The sequence below is a fragment of the Oncorhynchus gorbuscha genome, unplaced genomic scaffold (assembly GCF_021184085.1).
Source record: "Oncorhynchus gorbuscha isolate QuinsamMale2020 ecotype Even-year unplaced genomic scaffold, OgorEven_v1.0 Un_scaffold_5308, whole genome shotgun sequence".
Taxonomy (NCBI): domain Eukaryota; kingdom Metazoa; phylum Chordata; class Actinopteri; order Salmoniformes; family Salmonidae; genus Oncorhynchus; species Oncorhynchus gorbuscha.
The window spans coordinates 5,001-27,195 of record NW_025749142.1 but is presented as its reverse complement, the minus strand read 5'-3'; the positions used below and the strand labels follow the sequence as shown (position 1 = coordinate 27,195).

At 43.3% G+C, this 22,195-nt stretch overlaps 1 protein-coding gene across 1 annotated transcript; it reads right to left on the bottom strand.

Moving 5' to 3' along the window:
• Nucleotides 1-9,509: 9,509 nt before the first annotated feature.
• On the bottom strand, nucleotides 9,510-15,645 carry LOC124029046 (epsin-3-like). Its single transcript, XM_046340903.1, is given in 6 exon segments — nucleotides 9,510-9,696; nucleotides 10,692-10,756; nucleotides 10,759-10,804; nucleotides 10,972-11,055; nucleotides 14,093-14,251; nucleotides 15,358-15,645. Coding segments are annotated over 6 exon segments (609 nt in total). The 5' UTR covers nucleotides 15,427-15,645; the 3' UTR covers nucleotide 9,510.
• Between the last annotated feature and the right edge of the window lie 6,550 nt (nucleotides 15,646-22,195).

Sequence of the window (22,195 nt, the reverse complement as noted above, 5' to 3'; positions counted from 1 at the left end):
ACCACAGCACAGCCATGTATACAGAGATCCATGATGAGACAGGGGAAAAGGTAGAGAGAGTGTGTGTCCCATTCTTTGTGTTTGCTGTTCAGCTGGAGTGAAAGAGAACAGGAGAATGTTAGGAATTCAGCTATAGAGAGCTTCTCTCTCATCACACAGCACTACACACACACACACACACACACACACACACACACACACACACACACACACACACACACACACACACACACACACACACACACACACACACACACACACACACACACACACACACACACACACACACACACGGATAGAGTAACCAAAACTAACAAACAATTTATGTAGGAACGGGGAATAACCAGGATGATACAATAGACAGAGACATGGACTGCTTCCCAAATGGCACCATATAGTGCACTACTTTTGACCAGAGCCCTATGGCACCCTATTCTCTATATAGCGCACTACTTTTGACCAGAGCCCTATGGCCAATGGCACCCTATTCCCTATATAGTGCACTACTTTAGACCAGGACCATATTCCCTATATAGTCCACTACTAGTGACCAGAGCCCTATTCCCTATATAGTGCACTACTATTGACCAGGGCCCTTATGGAACAGGGTACCATTTGGGGCAGAGTTATTCATTGAGACTTGTCCAGGTCCAGCTGCCTGTTACATGGACCAACAGGACAATGGCACCTACTTGAATAGGGCCTGTGAGGGACAATGATCACGGGTATACAACTATAGAAGCACAATCTATTATGCCATCATTAACATGAATGGGAATGTCTGTTCTATAGACTCTATTTCTGTGTACACAACCAGCCATCTCTACATTGAATCCAGATACTGCTGATGGAACACTTTATCTGTATCTCTGGAGACCCAAGTAACTGAACTTTTAGTCCCTTTCTGATGACACACAGAAACACAGAAACACAGACACACAGACACACAGACACACACACACACACAGACACACAGACACACAGACACCGACACACAGACAGACAACAGACACAGACAGACACACAGAAACACACAGACACCGACACACAGACACACAGACACACAGACACACCGACACCGACACACAGAAACACAGACACACAGACACAGACACAGACACACACACAGACACACAGACACACACACAGACACCGACACACAGACAGACACAGACACACAGACAGACACAGACACACAGACAGACACAGACACAGACACAGACAGACACACAGAAACACACAGACACACAGACACCGACACACACAGACACAGACACACAGACACACAGACACACCGACACACAGAAACACAGACACACAGACACACAGAAACACAGACACCGACACACAGAAACAGACACACAGACACACAGACACACACAAACTGACTGACACGTTGATAAGATAAGAGTTCTTACTGAGTGTACATGCCACCTGTGTTCTAGAATAATCTACTGTATGTCATGGTCACAAGATAAGAACACGAAGAGCCAAAACATTCCAGCCCAAATCCCCTTGAGTAAGAAGGAAGAGGTTAGTGGTCACTGCACGACAGGGGAGGTAGAGACAGAGATGTTTCCTCTACTGGGAGAAATACTCCCAAATAAGATCAGATTTTTTCAAGACAATATCTCAATCAATGTCCAACTTCGGTGCATTTACTAATAACATAAAGCTGGGAATCAATCTGGATGGGGAAAAAAATGCAAATATGACTGCCTGATATGTATATGACTGCCATAGACTAAGGGACATCTCATGACCATTAATTCCCTGAAGAATTTACATTATATATATGTAATACATAGTGTAACCATCCTCCATGTTGTTGTTTACTAGTAATACATAGTGTAACCATCTTCCATGTTGTTGTTTACTAGTAATACATAGTGTAACCATCCTCTATGTTGTTGTTGTTTACTAGTAATAGTGTAACCATCCTCTGTGTTGTTGTTTACTAGTAATACATAGTGTAACCATCCTCTGTGTTGTTGTTGTTTACTAGTAATAGTGTAACCATCCTCTGTGTTGTTGTTTACTAGTAATACATAGTGTAACCATCCTCTGTGTTGTTGTTTACTAGTAATACATAGTGTAACCATCCTCTGTGTTGTTGTTTACTAGTAGTACATAGTGTAATCATCCTCTGTGTTGTTGTTTACTAGTAATAGTGTAACCATCCTCTGTGTTGTTGTTTACTAGTAATAGTGTAACCATCCTCTGTGTTGTTGTTTACTAGTAATACATAGTGTAATCATCCTCTGTGTTGTTGTTTACTAGTAATACATAGTGTAATCATCCTCTGTGTTGTTGTGTACTAGTACATAGTGTAACCATCCTCTGTGTTGTTGTTTACTAGTAATAGTGTAACCATCCTCTGTGTTGTTGTTTACTAGTAATACATAGTGTAACCATCCTCTGTGTTGTTGTGTACTAGTAATACATAGTGTAACCATCCTCTATGTTGTTGTGTACTAGTAATAGTGTAACCATCCTCTGTGTTGTTGTTTACTACTAATAGTAACCATCCTCTGTGTTGTTGTTTACTAGCAATACATAGTGTAATCATCCTCTGTGTTGTTGTTTACTAGTAATACATAGTGTAACCATCCTCTATGTTGTTGTTGTTTACTAGTAATACATAGTGTGTGTTGTTGTGTACTAGCAATACATAGTAATCATCCTCCATGTTGTTGTTTACTAGTAATACATAGTGTAACCATCCTCCTGTTGTTGTTTACTAGTAATACATAGTGTAACCATCCTCTGTGTTGTTGTTTACTAGTAATACATAGTGTAACCATCCTCCATGTTGTTGTTTACTAGTAATACATAGTGTAACCATCCTCTGTGTTGTTGTTTACTAGTAATAGTGTAACCATCCTCTGTGTTGTTGTTTACTAGTAATACATAGTGTAACCATCCTCTGTGTTGTTGCTTCATTTATAATACATAGTGTAATCTGATCCTCTCTGTTGTTGTTTACTAGTAATACATAGTGTAACCATCCTCCCGTGTTGTTGTTTACTAGTAATACATAGTGTAATCATCCTCCGTGTTGTTGTTTACTAGGAATACATAGTGTAACCATCCTCTGTGTTGTTTACTAGTAATACATAGTGTAAATCCATCCTCTGTGTTGTTGTTTACTAGTAATACATAGTGTAACCATCCTCTGTGTTGTTGTTACTAGTAATACATAGTGTAACCATCCTCTGTGTTGTTGTTGTTTACTAGTAATACATATGTAACCATCCTCTGTGTTGTTGTTTACTAGTACTACATAGTGTAACCATCCTCTGTGTTGTTGTTTACTAGTAATACATAGTGTAACCATCCTCTGTGTTGTTGTTTACTAGTAATACATAGTAACCATCCTCTGTGTTGTTGTTTACTAGTAATACATAGTGTAACCATCCTCTGTGTTGTTGTTTACTAGTAATACATAGTGTAACCATCCTCTGTGTTGTTGTTTACTAGTAATACATAGTGTAACCATCCTCTGTGTTGTTGTTTACTAGTACATAGTGTAACATCTGATCATCCCTACTGCCTCTGGTGGACTCACTAAACAGAGAACATCCCTGGTCATCCCTACTGCCTCTGATCTGGCGGACTCACTAAACAGAGAACATCCCTGGTCATCCCTACTGCCTCTGATCTGGCGGACTCACTAAACAGAGAACATCCTGGTCATCCCTACTGCCTCTGATCTGGTGGACTCTATAAACAGAGAACATCCCTGGTCATCCCTACTATCTGGTAGACTCTGGAACATGGATCTCTACGGCCTAACACAAATGTTTCATTTGTAAAAATATGTCTGAAATTTGGAGTGTGCCCCTTGCTATCTGTGAATGTTTTTTTTTAAGTAATTACATTTTTTTAAATGGTGCTGTCTGGTTTATTTAATATAAGGAATTTGAAATGATTCATACCTTTACTTTTGATACTTAGGTATATTTAAAACCAAACACTTTTAGACTTACTAAAGTAGTATTTTACTGGGTGACTTTCACTTTTACTTGAGTCATTTTCTATTAAGGTATCTTTACTTTTACTCAAATATGACAATTGGGTCCTTTTTCCCCCACTGGTTGTTTCCTTGTGGGATAACACTAACATGGAGAGTTCGTTAGCCAACTTACTGACTAGCTGTCAGTGCTGAGCCAGACCAAATCTCTCAACATGGATTCTCACTGAAGAACAGAATGGCTAATCTTATCAATGTTTCAGGCATTCCAGCCTTTATGCTTTCATTACATAATCTACCCTGAACTCAGACACTGTCAGTCACTATCCGGCTACCACCCGGTACTCTACCCTGAACTCAGACACTGTCACTATCCGGCTACCACCCGGTACTCTACCCTGAACTCAGACACTGTCACTATCCGGCTTCCACCCGGTACTCTACCCTGAACTCAGACACTGTCACTATCCAGCTACCAACCGGTACTCTAACCTGAACTCACACTGTCACTATCCGGCTACCACCCGGTACTCTACCCTGAACTCAGACACTGTCACTATCCAGCTACCACCCGGTACTCTACCCTGAACTCAGACACTGTCACTATCCAGCTACCACCCGAACTCAGACACTGTCACTATCAGCTACCACCGGTACTCTACCCTGAACTCAGACACTGTCACTATCCGGCTACCACCCGTACTCTACCCTGAACTCAGGTCACTATCCGGCTTCCACCGGTACTCTACCTGAACTCAGACACTGTCACTATCCAGCTACCAGCCTCTAACCTGAACTCACACTGTCACTATCCGGCTACCGGTACCCCCCGACACTGTGACCCTGAACTCAGACACTGTCACTATCCAGCTACCACCCGGTACTCTACCCTGAACTCAGACACTGTCACTATCCAGCTACCGGCTGAACCACCCTCTCTACCCTGAACTCAGACACTGTCACTATCCAGCTACCACCCGGTACTCTACCCTGAACTCAGACACTCACTATCTACCAGACACTGTCACTCTACCTACCCTGAACTCAGACACTGTCACTATCCAGCTACCAACGGTACTCTAACCTGAACTCACACTGTCACTATCCGGCTACCACCCGGTACTCTACCCTGAACTCAGACACTGTCACTATCCGGCTACCACCCGGTACTCTACCCTGAACTCAGACACTGTCACTATCCGGCTACCACCCGGTACTCTACCCTGAACTCAGACACTGTCACTATCCGGCTTCCACCCGGTACTCTACCCTGAACTCAGACACTGTCACTATCCGGCTACCACCCGGTACTCTACCCTGCACCTTAGAGACTGCTGTCCTATGTACATAGTCATGGAACACTGGCCACTTTAATCGTGTTTACATACTGGTTTACCTACTTCATGTCTATATACTGTATTCTAGTCAAGGCTCATCCTTTATAACTACTGCTGTACTCACATTTTCTATTTATATACTGTCTATACACACCATGTATATAGAGTACCAGTCAAAGTTAGGACACACCTATTCATTCAAGGGTTTTTCTTTAAATTTACTATTTTCTACATTGTAGAATAACAGTGAAGACATTGCAACTATGAAAATAACACATATGGAATCGTGTATTAGCAAAACAGTGTTAAACAAATCAAAATATATTTTAAATATGTATTATTCAACGTAGCCACCCTTTTCCTTGATGACAGCTTTGCACACTCTTGGCATTCTCTCAACCAGCTTCACCTGGAATGTTTTTCCAACAGTCTTGATATATATCTATATATCTATATAGATATATATCAAGAGTTGGAAAAAACATTCCAGGTGAAGTTGGTTATATAATATATATATATATATATATATATATATATATATATATATATATATATTCTCTCCAGCCAGCTTCACCTGGAATGTTTTTCCAACAGTCTTGATATATATCTATATATCTATATAGATATATATCAAGAGTTGGAAAAACATTCCAGGTGAAAAATATATATATATATATATATATATATATATATATATATATATATATATATATATATATATAAACTGGGTGAATGCTGATTGGCTGAAAGGCGTGGTATATCAGACCGTATCCACGGGTATGACAAAACATTTATTTTTACTGCTCTAATCACGTTGATAACCAGTTGATAATAGCAATAAGGCACCTCAGGGTTTGTGATATATGGCCAATATACCACGACTAAAGGCTGTATCCAGTCACTCCACGTTGTGTCGTGCCTAAGAACACAATATTGGCCATATAACACAGCTCCTCAGGCCTTATTGCTTAAATATACAGTACCAGTCAAAAGTCTGGACACAGTTAAAAATAGAACGTCATCATGTTTTGGTCACAAAGAAAAAAACACTTGCCTTGTTAGTTGGCTACAGCTGGTTGTACCATTTCAACAAACCCTGTAACCACTAGTTATTACTTCTAAACAAAATACCTTTTAGGGTGGACTCTGTTGGTTTACTGTTTGAACATGTCATGTTTTGTCTTATATTGTCTTGTCATTTTGCTTTTCCTTCTGTTCGTTTTCCCCCTGCTGGTCTTTTTAGGTTCGTTCCCCTTTTTCTCTCTCCCTCCCTCTCTCTCTTCTCTCTGTCGTTCCGTTCCTGCTCCCAGCTGTTCCTATTCCCCTAATCAATCATTTAGTCTTCCCACACCTGTTCCCTATCTTTTCCCCTGATTAGAGTCCCTATTTCTCCCCTTGTTTTCCGTTTCTGCCCTGTCGGATCCTTGTATATTGTTCACCGTGCTGTGTCTTTGTATCGCCCTGTCGTGTCGTGTTTCCCTCAGATGCTGCGTGGTGAGCAGGTGTCTGAGTCTGCTACGGTCAAGTGCCTTCCCGAGGCAACCTGCAGTTTATTATCGAGTCTCCAGTCAGTTCTCGTGATTACGAGTGATATTGTTTTTATGCTTTATTTACCGCTCCGATTTGTCTAGGAGTATTGCTATTTCCTTAAACTGGATTAAAGACTCTGTTTTCGCCAAGTCGCTTTTGGGTCCTCATTCACGTGCATAACAGAAGGATCCGACCGAAGAATGGACCCAGCGACTACAGACGCTCGTAACACTGCCGTCGAGATCCAAGGAGCCATGCTCGGCAGACACGAGCAGGAATTGTCTGCTGCTCGTCATGCCATGGAGAACCTGGCCGCTCAGGTTTCCGACCTCTCTGGACAGTTCCAGAGTCTTCGTCTCGTGCCACCTGTTACTTCCTGGTCTGCCGAGCCTCCGGAACCTAGGGTTAATAACCCACCTTGCTACTCCGGGCAGCCCAAGGAGTGCCGCTCCTTTCTCACCCAGTGTGATATTGTGTTCTCTCTCCAACCCAACACATACTCTAGAGAGAGAGCTCGGGTTGCTTACGTCATTCCTCTCGCTAAACTTCCTTCCGCTAAGGAGACGGCACAAATCATCATCGAGAATGTGTTCAGAATTCATGGCCTCCCGTTAGACGCCGTTTCAGACAGAGGTCCGCAATTCACGTCACAGTTTTGGAGGGAGTTCTGTCGTTTGATTGGTGCGTCCGTCAGTCTCTCTTCCGGGTTTCATCCCCAGTCTAACGGTCAAGCAGAGAGGGCCAATCAGACAATTGGTCGCATACTACGCAGCCTTTCTTTCAGAAACCCTGCGTCTTGGGCAGAACAGCTCCCCTGGGCAGAATACGCTCACAACTCGCTTCCTTCGTCTGCTACCGGGTTATCTCCGTTTCAGAGTAGTCTGGGTTACCAGCCTCCTCTGTTCTCATCCCAGCTTGCCGAGTCCAGCGTTCCCTCCGCTCAAGCGTTTGTCCAACGTTGTGAGCGCACCTGGAAGGAGGGTGAGGTCTGCACTTTGCCGTTACAGGGCACAGACTGTGAGAGCCGCCAATAAACGTAGGATTAAGAGTCCAAGGTATTGTTGCGGCCAGAGAGTGTGGCTTTCCACTCGCAACCTTCCTCTTACGACAGCTTCTCGTAAGTTGACTCCACGGTTCATTGGTCCGTTCCGTGTCTCCCAGGTCGTCAATCCTGTCGCTGTGCGACTGCTTCTTCCGCGACATCTTCGTCGCGTCCATCCTGTCTTCCATGTCTCCTGTGTCAAGCCCTTTCTTCGCACCCCCGTTCGTCTTCCCTCCCCCCTCCCGTCCTTGTCGAGTGCACCTATTTACAAGGTACGTAGGATCATGGACATGCGTTCTCGGGGACGGGGTCACCAATACTTAGTGGATTGGGAGGGTTACGGTCCTGAGGAGAGGAGTTGGGTTCCGTCTCGGGGCGTGCTGGACCGTTCACTTATTGATGATTTCCTCCGTTGCCGCCAGGATTCCTCCTCGAGTGCGCCAGGAGGCGCTCGGTGAGTGGGGGGGTACTGTCATGTTTTGTCTTATATTGTCTTGTCATTTTGCTTTTCCTTCTGTTCGTTTTCCCCCTGCTGGTCTTTTTAGGTTCGTTCCCCTTTTTTCTCTCTCCCTCCCTCTCTCTCTTCTCTCTATCGTTCCGTTCCTGCTCCCAGCTGTTCCTATTCCCCTAATCAATCATTTAGTCTTCCCACACCTGTTCCCTATCTTTTCCCCTGATTAGAGTCCCTATTTCTCCCCTTGTTTTCCGTTTCTGCCCTGTCGGATCCTTGTATATTGTTCACCGTGCTGTGTCTTTGTATCGCCCTGTCGTGTCGTGTTTCCCTCAGATGCTGCGTGGTGAGCAGGTGTCTGAGTCTGCTACGGTCAAGTGCCTTCCCGAGGCAACCTGCAGTTTATTATCGAGTCTCCAGTCTGTCCTCGTCATTACGAGTGGAATTGTTTTTATGCTTTATTTACCGCTCCGATTTGTCTAGGAGTATTGCTATTTCCTTAAACTGGATTAAAGACTCTGTTTTCGCCAAGTCGCTTTTGGGTCCTCATTCACCTGCATAACAGAACAGTTGCTGAGATAATATTTTGGTTATCAATGCAAAATAAGCTACTTTGATGAATAGCCTATATACTGTATAGATGTCAGATGTAGGAACCAAGCTACAACACCGCCTCCACGGCTGAGGAAGGAATGATATGGCGCGTCTCAATTTTAAGGAAGTTAAAAAAGTATGTCGAATGCCAGAGAGTATTTACAAGGAGCCGCCTGTTTTGTGACGAAAAACGACATCGCAACTCCGTAGACCGAGTAGTAAAGCTTTAGGAGAACTAGGTTACTACGTTACGAAAGGGATTAGGGTTCGCTGAAATGAACAACATTGTCCCTGACCCGACTCAAACTTATCGAGCCACAACCTGGCCTGACCTCAGAACAGCCTTCGTTTCCAATAACACGATTGCATGTGTGTGTGTGTGTGTGTGTGTGTGTGTGTGTGTGTGTGTGTGTGTGTGTGTGTGTGTGTGTGTGTGTGTGTGTGTGTGTGTGTGTGTGTGTGTGTGTGTGTGTGTGTGTGTGTGTGTGTGTGTGTGTGTGTGTGTGTGTGTGTGTGTGTGTGTGTGTGTGTGTGTGTGTGTGTGTGTGTGTGTGTGTGTTTGCATATGCCCAGTTGCATGGTACTACTCACAATTGAAAGAGGAATGGGACTCCCTGGACCGGCTGAAGTCATCCCCGTAGAGAGCAGTCATGCTGGGCTGGCTGGTACGGCGGCCTGGGTAGGGTGGAGGTAGAGAACTAGAGCCCATCCCTGACCCTGCAGCTGCTCCAGCCATCCTCTCCTTGGTCTTCAGGGCCAGGGTCCTCTCCTAGACAAATAGATAGCTAGGTATTTACAGAATGTAGATAGGGATTTTATTCATCATCGAGGGGACAATACCGGGACGGTTTCCTGGACACAGATTACGCCCTAGACCGGGACTAAAAAGCCAGATCAATGGAGATGTCTAGGACCAGACATAATGTATCTGGTGTCCAGGACCAGACATAATGTATCTGGTGTCCAGGACCAGACATAATGTATCTGGTGTCCAGGACCAGACATAATGTATCTGGTGTCCAGGACCAGACATAATGTATCTGGTGTCCAGGACCAGACATAATGTATCTGGTGTCCAGGACCAGACATAATGTATCTGGTGTCCAGGACCAGACATAATGTATCTGGTGTCCAGGACCAGACATAATGTATCTGGTGTCCAGGACCAGACATAATGTATCTGGTGTCCAGGACCAGACATAATGTATCTGGTGTCCAGGACCAGACATAATGTATCTGGTGTCCAGGACCAGACATAATGTATCTGGTGTCCAGGACCAGACATAATGTATCTGGTGTCCAGGACCAGACATAATGTATCTGGTGTCCAGGACCAGACATAATGTATCCAGGACATAATGTATCTGGTGTCCAGGACCAGACATAATGTATCTGGTGTCCAGGACCAGACATAATGTATCTGGTGTCCAGGACCAGACATAATGTATCTGGTGTCCAGGACCAGACATAATGTATCTGGTGTCCAGGACCAGACATAATGTATCCCAGGACCAGACATAATGTATCTGGTGTCCAGGACCAGACATAATGTATCTGGTGTCCAGGACCAGACATAATGTATCTGGTGTCCAGGACCAGACATAATGTATCTGGTGTCCAGGACCAGACATAATGTATCTGGTGTCCAGGACCAGACATAATGTATCTGGTGTCCAGGACCAGACATAATGTGTCTGGGAAAACAGAAGCAGACACACATACTGTACAAAACCAAACCAACAGAATACAGGTACCATGTCATACCTGTTTCAGCCTCTCCTCATCCCTCATCAGGGCCACCAGCTGCTTGGCCTTCTCCCTAACATTCACCCCTGGTCCCTGCCATCCCTGTCTGTGAACTGGAAGTCCCGTAGGGTCTACATAGGAGGAGGAGGAGGAGAAGGAAATATACTTTATTATACTTTTTCTGCAGATATTTTTTTTGGTTTCTACCCCCTGAGAAAGAAACCATTCAGAAGCCAGCTCAGTGCACTCACTCAGACATTTATCCCGACAGGCTCGGGATTCGAACCGTCAACCTAACCTGTATGGTGTAGACGTTCTCCCTGCACTGCTGCGCCACACGTTCCGAGCCCGTTTTGATCAGGTAGTCCAGTAGAGTCAGGGCCTAGCAATAAAATAACAATACACTTCACTTACACAAAACACACTTCAAAACAGACACCACACACATCTAACAGTAGAGTCAGGGCCTAGCAATAAAATAACAATACACTTCACTTACACAAAACACACTTCAAAACAGACACCACACACATCTAACAGTAGATAGAAAGACAAGGGTTAAACAAAACAGACACCACACACATCTAACAGTAGATAGAAAGACAAGGGTTAAACAATACAGACAGACACCACACATCTAACAGTAGATAGAAAGACTAGGGTTAAACAATACAGACAGACACCACACACATCTAACAGTAGATAGAAAGACAAGGGTTAAACAATACAGACAGACACCACACACATCTAACAGTAGATAGAAAGACAAGGGTTAAACAATACAGACAGACACCACACACATCTAACAGTAGATAGAAAGACTAGGGTTAAACAATACAGACAGATACCACACACATCTAACAGTAGATAGAAAGACAAGGGTTAAACAATACAGACAGACACCACACACATCTAACAGTAGATAGAAAGACAAGGGTTAAACAATACAGACAGACACCACACACATCTAACAGTAGATAGAAAGACTAGGGTTAAACAATACAGACAGACACCACACACATCTAACAGTAGATAGAAAGACAAGGGTTAAACAATACAGACAGACACCACACACATCTAACAGTAGATAGAAAGACAAGGGTTAAACAATACAGACACCACACACATCTAACAGTAGATAGAAAGACAAGGGTTAAACAATACAGACAGACACCACACACATCTAACAGTAGATAGAAAGACAAGGGTTAAACAAAACAGACACCACACACATCTAACAGTAGATAGAAAGACAAGGGTTAAACAATACAGACAGACACCACACACATCTAACAGTAGATAGAAAGACAAGGGTTAAACAATACAGACAGACACCACACACATCTAACAGTAGATAGAAAGACTAGGGTTAAACAATACAGACACCACACACATCTAACAGTAGATAGAAAGACAAGGGTTAAACAATACAGACAGACACCACACACATCTAACAGTAGATAGAAAGACAAGGGTTAAACAAAACAGACACCACACACATCTAACAGTAGATAGAAAGACAAGGGTTAAACAATACAGACAGACACCACACACATCTAACAGTAGATAGAAAGACAAGGGTTAAACAATACAGACAGACACCACACACATCTAACAGTAGATAGAAAGACAAGGGTTAAACAATAAGACAGACACCACACACATCTAACAGTAGATAGAAAGACAAGGGTTAAACAATACAGACAGACACCACACACATCTAACAGTAGATAGAAAGACAAGGGTTAAACAATACAGACAGACACACACACATCTAACAGTAGATAGAAAGACAAGGGTTAAACAATACAGACAGAGATAGAAAGACACCACACACATCTAACAGTAGATAGAAAGACAAGGGTTAAACAATACAGACAGACACCACAACATCTAACAGTAGATAGAAAGACAAGGGTTAAACAATACAGACACCACACACATCTAACAGTAGATAGAAAGACAAGGGTTAAACAATACAGACAGACACCACACACATCTAACAGTAGATAGAAAGACAAGGGTTAAACAATACAGACACCACACACATCTAACAGTAGATAGAAAGACAAGGGTTAAACAATACAGACAGACACCACACACATCTAACAGTAGATAGAAAGACAAGGGTTAAACAATACAGACAGACACCACACACATCTAACAGTAGATAGAAAGACAAGGGTTAAACAATACAGACACCACACACATCTAACAGTAGATAGAAAGACAAGGGTTAAACAATACAGACAGACACCACACACATCTAACAGTAGATAGAAAGACAAGGGTTAAACAAAACAGACACCACACACATCTAACAGTAGATTTAAACAATACAGACAGACACCACACACATCTAACAGTAGATAGAAAGACTAGGGTTAAACAATACAGACAGACACCACACACATCTAACAGTAGATAGAAAGACAAGGGTTAAACAAAAGACAGACACCACACACATCTAACAGTAGATAGAAAGACAAGGGTTAAACAATACAGACAGACACCACACACATCTAACAGTAGATAGAAAGACAAGGGTTAAACAATACAGACAGACACACATCTAACAGTAGATAGAAAGACAAGGGTTAAACAATACAGACAGACATCTAACAGTAGATAGAAAGACAAGGGTTAAACAATACAGACACCACACACATCTAACAGTAGATAGAAAGACAAGGGTTAAACAATACAGACAGACACCATTGTTCTAACAGTAGATAGAAAGACAAGGGTTAAACAATACAGACAGACACCAGTAGATAGAAAGACAAGGGTTAAACACAGACACCACACACACATCTAACAGTAGATAGAAAGACAAGGGTTAAACAAAACACACATCTAACAGTAGATAGAAAGACAAGGGTTAAACAATACAGACACCACATCTAACAGTAGATAGAAAGACAAGGGTTAAACAATACAGACAGACACCACACACATCTAACAGTAGATAGAAAGACTAGGGTTAAACAATACAGACAGACACCACACACATCTAACAGTAGATAGAAAGACAAGGGTTAAACAAAACAGACACCACACACATCTAACAGTAGATAGAAAGACAAGGGTTAAACAATACAGACAGACACCACACACATCTAACAGTAGATAGAAAGACAAGGGTTAAACAATACAGACAGACATCTAACAGTAGATAGAAAGACTAGGGTTAAACAATACAGACACCACACACATCTAACAGTAGATAGAAAGACAAGGGTTAAACAATACAGACAGAATATGATGATAAAAATAGGAACAGGATATTTAAAGAATGAAAGGAAAACTAACAATTGTATGTCAGTAAATATGATAGAGAAAACATTTAGTTTCCAGGTGAATGTTGTATGTTAGTAAATATCATAGAGAAAACATTTAGTTTCCAGGTGAACGTTGACCTTGTAGACGTGTCTCCAGTTCTTCCCGCTGTCGTTGAGCCGTTTCCAGATCATACCCATGACCTCAGTGAACGCCACCACGTTGAAGGTCAGGTCAGCGATCTCTGACATCAGAGAGGAGGGGGGGCCCCACGGGTCGTTGGAGGTCGCCTCGCGGACCTTAATATAATAATAATATGAATACATATTTAGTTCGGAAAAAAAAATATTTCGGGCCGGGATTCAATCCGATCTCATTTTGTCAGCGATGCGCCATTTAAAAAGTCATTTCCGATTGAGCCGACATACGCAGCATTCAGCGTGAATGAGGTCTCCGAAACATTCCCTTTAAAATCACCAACAAAGCACGATCGGTTTGAATCCCAGCCCAAGAAAAATTATAAACTACAATATATAAGAATGATTGATGATGGCTCTTTTCTCAGACCCAAAGAAGCTTTACAATATTGACAGTTGACGTCGAAGGTTTACATACACTTATGTTGGAGTCGTTAAAATGTGTTTTTCAATCACTCCACACATTTCTTGTTAACAAACTATAGTTTTGGCAAGTCGGTTAGGACATCTACTTTGTGCATGACACAAGTCATTTTTTCCAGCAATTGTTTACAGACAGATTATTTCACTATAACACAATTCCAGTGGGTCAGAAGTTTACATACACTAAGTTGACTGGGCCTTTAAACAGCTTGAAAAATGCCAGAAAATTATGTCATGGCTTTAGAAGCTTCTGATAGGCTAATTGACATCATTTGAGCCAATTGGAGGTGTACTTGTGGATGTATTTCTCAATCCTATAGAACATGTGTGTGCAGAACTGAAAAGGTGTGTGTGAGCAAGGAGGCCTATAAACCTGACTCAGTTACACCAGCTCTGTCAGGAGGAATGGGCCAAAATTCACCAAACTTATTGTGGGAAGCTTGTGGAAGGCTACCCGAAACATTTGACCCAGGTTAAACTATTTAAAGGCAATGCTACCCAATACTAATTGAGTGTATGTAAACTTCTGACCCACTGGGAATGTGATGAAATAAATAAAACTTGAAATAAATAATTCTCTCTTCTATTATTCTGACATTTCATATTCTTAAAATAAAGTGGTGATCCTAACTGACATGAAACATGGCATTTTTACGAGGATTAAATGTCAGGAATTGTGAAAAACTGAATTTAAATGTATTTGGCTCAGGTGTATATAAACTTCCAACTTCAACTTTAGGTAACAATACAAATGTTAAACAACAACAACAAGCACAACAACAAACCTTGATCTCTGCCTCTGAGTATTGGTTGACCATGTTCTTCACCTGGCGGCGGAGAGATGATGTCTGCATGGTGATTGGTCAGTGTTTCACAGGTGTTAAGAAGTGGGCAATGGAATCATACAGTGGGCCCGCCCACTAGCTTTCTTCTCACAGGTAGAGTTAAGGAGGGGGGAGTCTTTAACTGGGATGGAGGAGGGAGGTAGGGAGGGAGGAGGTCAGTAGAGTTAAGGAGGGGGGAGTCTTTAACTGGGATGGAGGAGGAGGTAGGGAGGGAGGAGGTCAGTAGAGTTAAGGAGGGGGAGTCTTTAACTGGGATGGAGGAGGGAGGTAGGGAGGGAGGAGGTCAGTAGAGTTAAGGAGGGGGAGTCTTTAACTGGGATGGAGGAGGGAGGTAGGGAGGGAGGAGGTCAGTAGAGTTAAGGAGGGGGAGTCTTTAACTGGGATGGAGGAGGGAGGTAGGGAGGGAGGAGGTCAGTAGAGTTAAGGAGGGGGAGTCTTAAACTGGGATGGAGGAGAGAGGTAGGGAGGGGAGGAGGTCAGTAGAGTTAAGGAGGGGGAGTCTTTAACTGGGATGGAGGAGGGAGGTAGGGAGGGAGGAGGTCAGTAGAGTTAAGGAGGGGGAGTCTTTAACTGGGATGGAGGAGGGAGAGGTAGGGTTAAGGAGGGAGTCTTTAACTGGGAGGTCAGTAGAGTTAAGGAGGGGGAGTCTTTAACTGGGATGGAGGAGAGAGGTAGGGAGGGAGGAGGTCAGTAGAGTTAAGGAGGGGGGAGTCTTTAACTGGGATGGAGGAGGGAGGTAGGGAGGGAGGAGGTCAGTAGAGTTAAGGAGGGGGGAGTCTTTAACTGGGATGGAGGAGGGAGGTAGAGTTAAGGAGGGGGGAGTCTTAAACTGGGATGGAGGAGAGAGGTAGGTGGGGAGGAGGTCAGTAGAGTTAAGATGGGGGAGGAGATGAGATGTGGTCCTCTAGATGAGTTCAGTGACGCCCAGAGTGTGTGTTCCTGGTCAGGAAGAGAACATCACAGTTAGACTGACATACAGATGAACACTGTAATATCAGTGACCAGTAGACCAGGGCTGTGTCCCCTAATACACCCTATTCCCTATATAGTGCACCCCATTAGACCAGAGCCCAAATGGCACCCTATTCCTTATATAGTGCACTACTTTAGACCAGGACCCATGGGGTAGTAGTGGTGCACTAAGTAGTGTACTAGGGAATAGGGTGCCTTTTGGGACAAGAAAGAAAGAGACATGGTGGGACCTGACCACACACAGAGAGAGCTGACTATAGACGATCGCTGACTATAGACGACCTACCATCCCTCTCTGTCCAGTCAGCCATTTCAGAATCATGAAGGACAAAAGGACGTTTTATTTGACAGGAATACAAATATTAGTTTTGAGGAGGGGGACTTAACCGTGAGGACACAGCCCTTTGTAGCGCACTACTTTTGACCAGAGCCTATAAGGGAACATATAGGTGTTAGGGTGCATTTTGAGACTTATCCCTATATAATAAAATCCTACACACTGCCATTGTCAGTATCACTTGCTTGTCAAGCTTACAGCCTTTGTCAAAGCTTTTGCTTTCATTTTGAGGGTATAGGGAATAGGGTGCCATTTGGGAAGGGCACTAACTGATTATTTTTAGTCTATAGTCATAGGCATTTTTTTCTTTGAAAGTTTTGTTATCGCAACTTTCATTTTGAGGGTATAGGGAATAGGGTGCCATTTGGGAAGGGCCCTAACTGATTATTTTTAGTCTATAGTCATAGGCATTTTCTTCTTTGAAAGTTTTGTTATCCAACAGACAGGGAGGAGCACCACCCCCTGCTTGTTTTTCTGACAGGATTCCATCATCACCATGGCAGCAGAGCAGAAAAGCGGCTTGGGCACCAAAGGTGAGAGTTACTAAACAGCTACGGACAAACCTGTTCCACTACTGTAATAAGAAACGGCTGTAGATGTACCTGTTCCACTACTGTAATAAGAAACGGCTGTAGATGTACCTGTTCCACTACTGTAATAAGAAACGGCTGTAGATGTACCTGTTCCACTACTGTAATAAGAAACGGCTGTAGATGTACCTGTTCCACTACTGTAATAAGAAACGGCTGTAGATGTACCTGTTCCACTACTGTAATAAGAAACGGCTGTAGATGTACCTGTTCCACTACTGTAATAAGAAACGGCTATAGATGTACCTGTTCCACTACTGTAATAAGAAATGGCTATAGATGTACCTGTTCCACTACTGTAATAAGAAACGGCTGTAGATGTACCTGTTCCACTACTGTAATAAGAAACGGCTGTAGATGTACCTGTTCCACTACTGTAATAAGAAACGGCTGTAGATGTACCTGTTCCACTACTGTAATAAGAAACGGCTGTAGATGTACCTGTTCCACTACTGTAATAAGAAACGGCTGTAGATGTACCTGTTCCACTACTGTAATAAGAAACGGCTGTAGATGTACCTGTTCCACTACTGTAATAAGAAACGACTGTAGATGTACCTGTTCCACTACTGTAATAAGAAACGGCTGTAGATGTACCTGTTCCACTACTGTAATAAGAAACGACTGTAGATGTACCTGTTCCACTACTGTAATAAGAAACGGCTGTAGATGTACCTGTTCCACTACTGTAATAAGAAACGACTGTAGATGTACCTGTTCCACTACTGTAATAAGAAGGTTCAGGGCCCACCTGTCTGCACACTCTACCACATTCCTGTCCCAGACCTGACCAAGATCCTTATAGGACACACACTCTACCACATTCCTGTCCCAGACCTGACCAAGATCCTTATAGGACACACACTCTACCACATTCCTGTCCCAGACCTGACCAAGATCCTTATAGGACACACACTCTACCACATACCTGTCCCAGACCTGACCAAGACCCACATACCTGTCCCAAACCTGATCAAGATCCTTATAGGACACACACTCTACCACATACCTGTCCCATACCTGTCCCAAACATACCTGACCAAGACCCTTATAGGACACACACTCTACCACATTCCTGTCCCAGACCTGACCAAGATCCTTATAGGACACAAACCTTGTCAACTTGTAATCATTCATGTTGGATAAATTCATTGACTACTTTCCTATTACAAGATTGTTTCATCCCAGCAGCACCCCACGAAAAGTGATGTGACTAACTAAAACCACTCTGGTAAAAAGTGATGTGACTAACTACATCCACTCTGGTAAAAAGTGATGTGACTTTAACTACATCCACTCTGGTAAAAAGTCATGTGACTTTAACTACATCCACTCTGGTAAAAAGTGATGTGACTAACTACATCCACTCTAGTAAAAAGTCATGTGACTAACTACACATGCACTCTAGTAAAAAGTCATGTGACTAACTACACATGCACTCTAGTAAAAAGTGATGTGACTAACTACACATGCACTCTAGTAAAAAGTGATGTGACTAACTACACATGCACTCTAGTAAAAAGTCATGTGACTAACTACACATGCACTCTAGTAAAAAGTCATGTGACTAACTACACATGCACTCTAGTAAAAAGTCATGTGACTAACTACACATGCACTCTAGTAAAAAGTCATGTGACTAACTACACATGCACTCTAGTAAAAAGTCATGTGACTAACTACACATGCACTCTAGTAAAAAGTCATGTGACTAACTACACATCCACTCTGGTAAAAAGTGATGTGACTAACTACACATCCACTCTGGTAAAAAGTCATGTGACTAACTACACATGCACTCTAGTAAAAAGTCATGTGACTAACTACACATGCACTCTAGTAAAAAGTCATGTGACTAACTACACATGCACTCTAGTAAAAAGTCATGTGACTAACTACACATGCACTCTAGTAAAAAGTGATGTGACTAACTACACATGCACTCTAGTAAAAAGTCATGTGACTAACTACACTCTCTTCCATGTCCAGTCTTTAAGAAGAAACAACGGGTATAGAATAGTAGTACAACAACAGAACAGCCCAGATCTGGACGACAACAAACTACTTCATGTTACCAGCATGCTGCCAGGGCCATGAGTCAGCCAAAACATCAACGTCACGCCAGTACACTTTCCTCTCATAAGTCAGCAGTACCTATTAAACAAAGGGTTTAGAGCAAGCAGACTGAGGATCTATCCTCTAACTCAGTCAGACGTTGACCTGGTCGTACGTCTCCATGTCTGAAACTTCTACAGGCTTTAGGATTCAAGGCAGGTTCGTAAGTGAATGGTATATACTATATATACAAAGGTATGTGGACACCCCTTCAAATTAGTGGACTCGGCTATAACATCCACACCCGTTGCTGACAGGTGTATAAAATTGAGCACACTGCCATGCAATCTCCATAGACAAACAGCCCGGCCCATACTGAAGAGCTCAGTGACTCTTCAGTTGCCATTCTATGACACCGTCACCTTTCTAACAAGTCAGTTTGTCAAATTTCTACCTTGCTAGAGCTGCCCCGGTCAACTGTAAGTGCTGTTATTGTGAAGTGGAAACGTTTAGGAGCAACAACAGCTCAGCTGCGAAGTGGTAGACCACACAAGCTGTGTGCTGAAGCACGTAGTGCGTAAAAATGGTCTGTCCTCGGTTGCAAGACTCATTACCGAGTTCCAAACTGCCTCTGGAAGCAACGTCAGCACAAAACTGTCAGGAGCTTCATGAAATGGGTTTCCATGGCTCGGCAGCCACACACAAGCTTAAGATCACCATGCGCAATGCCAAGCGTCTGCTGGAGTGGTGTAAAGCTCGCCGCCATTGTACTCTGGAGCAGTGGAAATGCGTTCCCTGGAGTGATGAATCACTCTCCACCATCTGGCAGTCCGACAGACGAATCTGAGTTTGGCTGATGCCAGGAGAGCGCTACCTGCCCTAATGCATAGTTCCAACAGTAAGAAGGAATAATGGTCTGGGGCTGTTTTTAATGGTTCGGTCCCTTTAGTTCCAGTGAGGGGAAATCTTCTAGCTACAGCATACAATAACATTCTAGACGATTCTGTGCTTCAAACTTTGTGGCAACAGTTTGGGGAAGGCACCTTTCCTGTTTCAGCATGACAATTTCCCCATGCACAAAGTGAGGTCCATGCAGAAACCAGGCCTAATCGCCCAACATCAGTGCCTGACCCCACTAATGCTCTTGTGGCTGAATGGAAGCAAGTCCCCGCAGAAATGTTCCATCATCTAGTGGAAAGTCTTCCCAGAAAAGTTGAGGCTGTTATAGAAACAAAGTGGGGAACAACTCCATATTAATGCCCATGATTTTAGAATGAGATGTTGGACGAGCAGGTGTCAATGGGGTGTTTTAGAAGCAGTGTTATTGACTTGATGATTGGACTGAAGCCCTCTTGAGGTCCGTCCCTCTTGAATGGATCCGGCTGTTCTTGAGTATCGATCCGCAGCCCTGACTGTATCGATCCGGCTGAAGCCCTCTTGAATGTATCGATCCGGCTGAAGCCCTCTTGACTGTATCGATCCGGCTGAAGCCCTCTTGACTTGTATCGATCCGGCTGAAGCCCTCTTGACTGTATCGATCCGGCTGAAGCCCTCTTGACTGTATCGATCCGGCTGAAGCCCTCTTGACTGTATCGATCCGGCTGAAGCCCTCTTGACTGTATCGATCCGGCTGAAGCCCTCTTTGACTGTATCGATCCGGCTGAAGCCCTCTTGACTGTATCGATCCGGCTGAAGCCCTCTTGAATGTATCCACCCGGCTGAAGCCGTCTTGAATGTACTGAAAATGTGATTTAATAATCTGGCCCCATTACCAAAGCCCCAGAGAAAAGTAGTGCTTCGTTGCAAAACCTGGTTTTTGACAAGACTGGTATATAGATTATATATATTTATGACTAATAAACCCCTAATAAACCCTAATAAACCCTAATAAACCCCTAATAAACCCCTAATAAACCCCGAATATACCCCCTAATAAACCCATAATAAACCATAATAAACCCGAATTAACCCCTAACAAACCCCTAATAAACATCCTAATAAACCCTAATAAACCCCTAATAAACCCCCTAATAAACCCCTTGTAAATAATTTATAAAGTCCATCTTCATGTAAAATGTTACCTAGATAAAACAAGTCTATTCACCAATACATAGATGACAAAATGATCACACAATTAAGACAACCGGAAAACATTGACATTAACAATTATTCAGTACAAGGTCAAATAACTCATCTTGGAACCCAGAATCAAATCTTCATGTCAACGCTGACCTCAGGCCTGCTAATGTTACGAGTGTTGGGAGAGAGATTACACGGAACTGACTGGAATAAGATCATGACTCAGTAGGTGTACCGAGCCTCCACTGCTGTGATACAGGGCCCTATGGCTACAACTGTACAGTAACATCAGTGTCATAGTCCTGGTTGGAAATAGACTGGTGGCTGATGAAAATAGCCATGGATGCTTCCTGTACGGTCAGATGACCACTATCTCCAGTGGTCCTTACACATCCAGGCCAGAAACAACCCCACTACCACTATCTCCAGTGGTCCTTACACATCCAGGCCAGAAACAACCCCACTACCACTATCTCCAGTGGTCCTTACACATCCAGGCCAGAAACAACCCCACTACCACTCATGGTCTCCAGGCCAGAAACAACCCCACTGGTCTCCAGTGGTCTTACACATCAGGCCAGAAACAACCCCACTACCACCATCTCCAGTGGTCCTTACACATCCTGGCCAGAAACAACCCCACTACCACCATCTCCAGTGGTCCCACTATCTCCAGTGGTCCTTACACATCCAGGCCAGAAACAACCCCACTACCACTATCTCCAGTGGTCCTTACACATCCAGG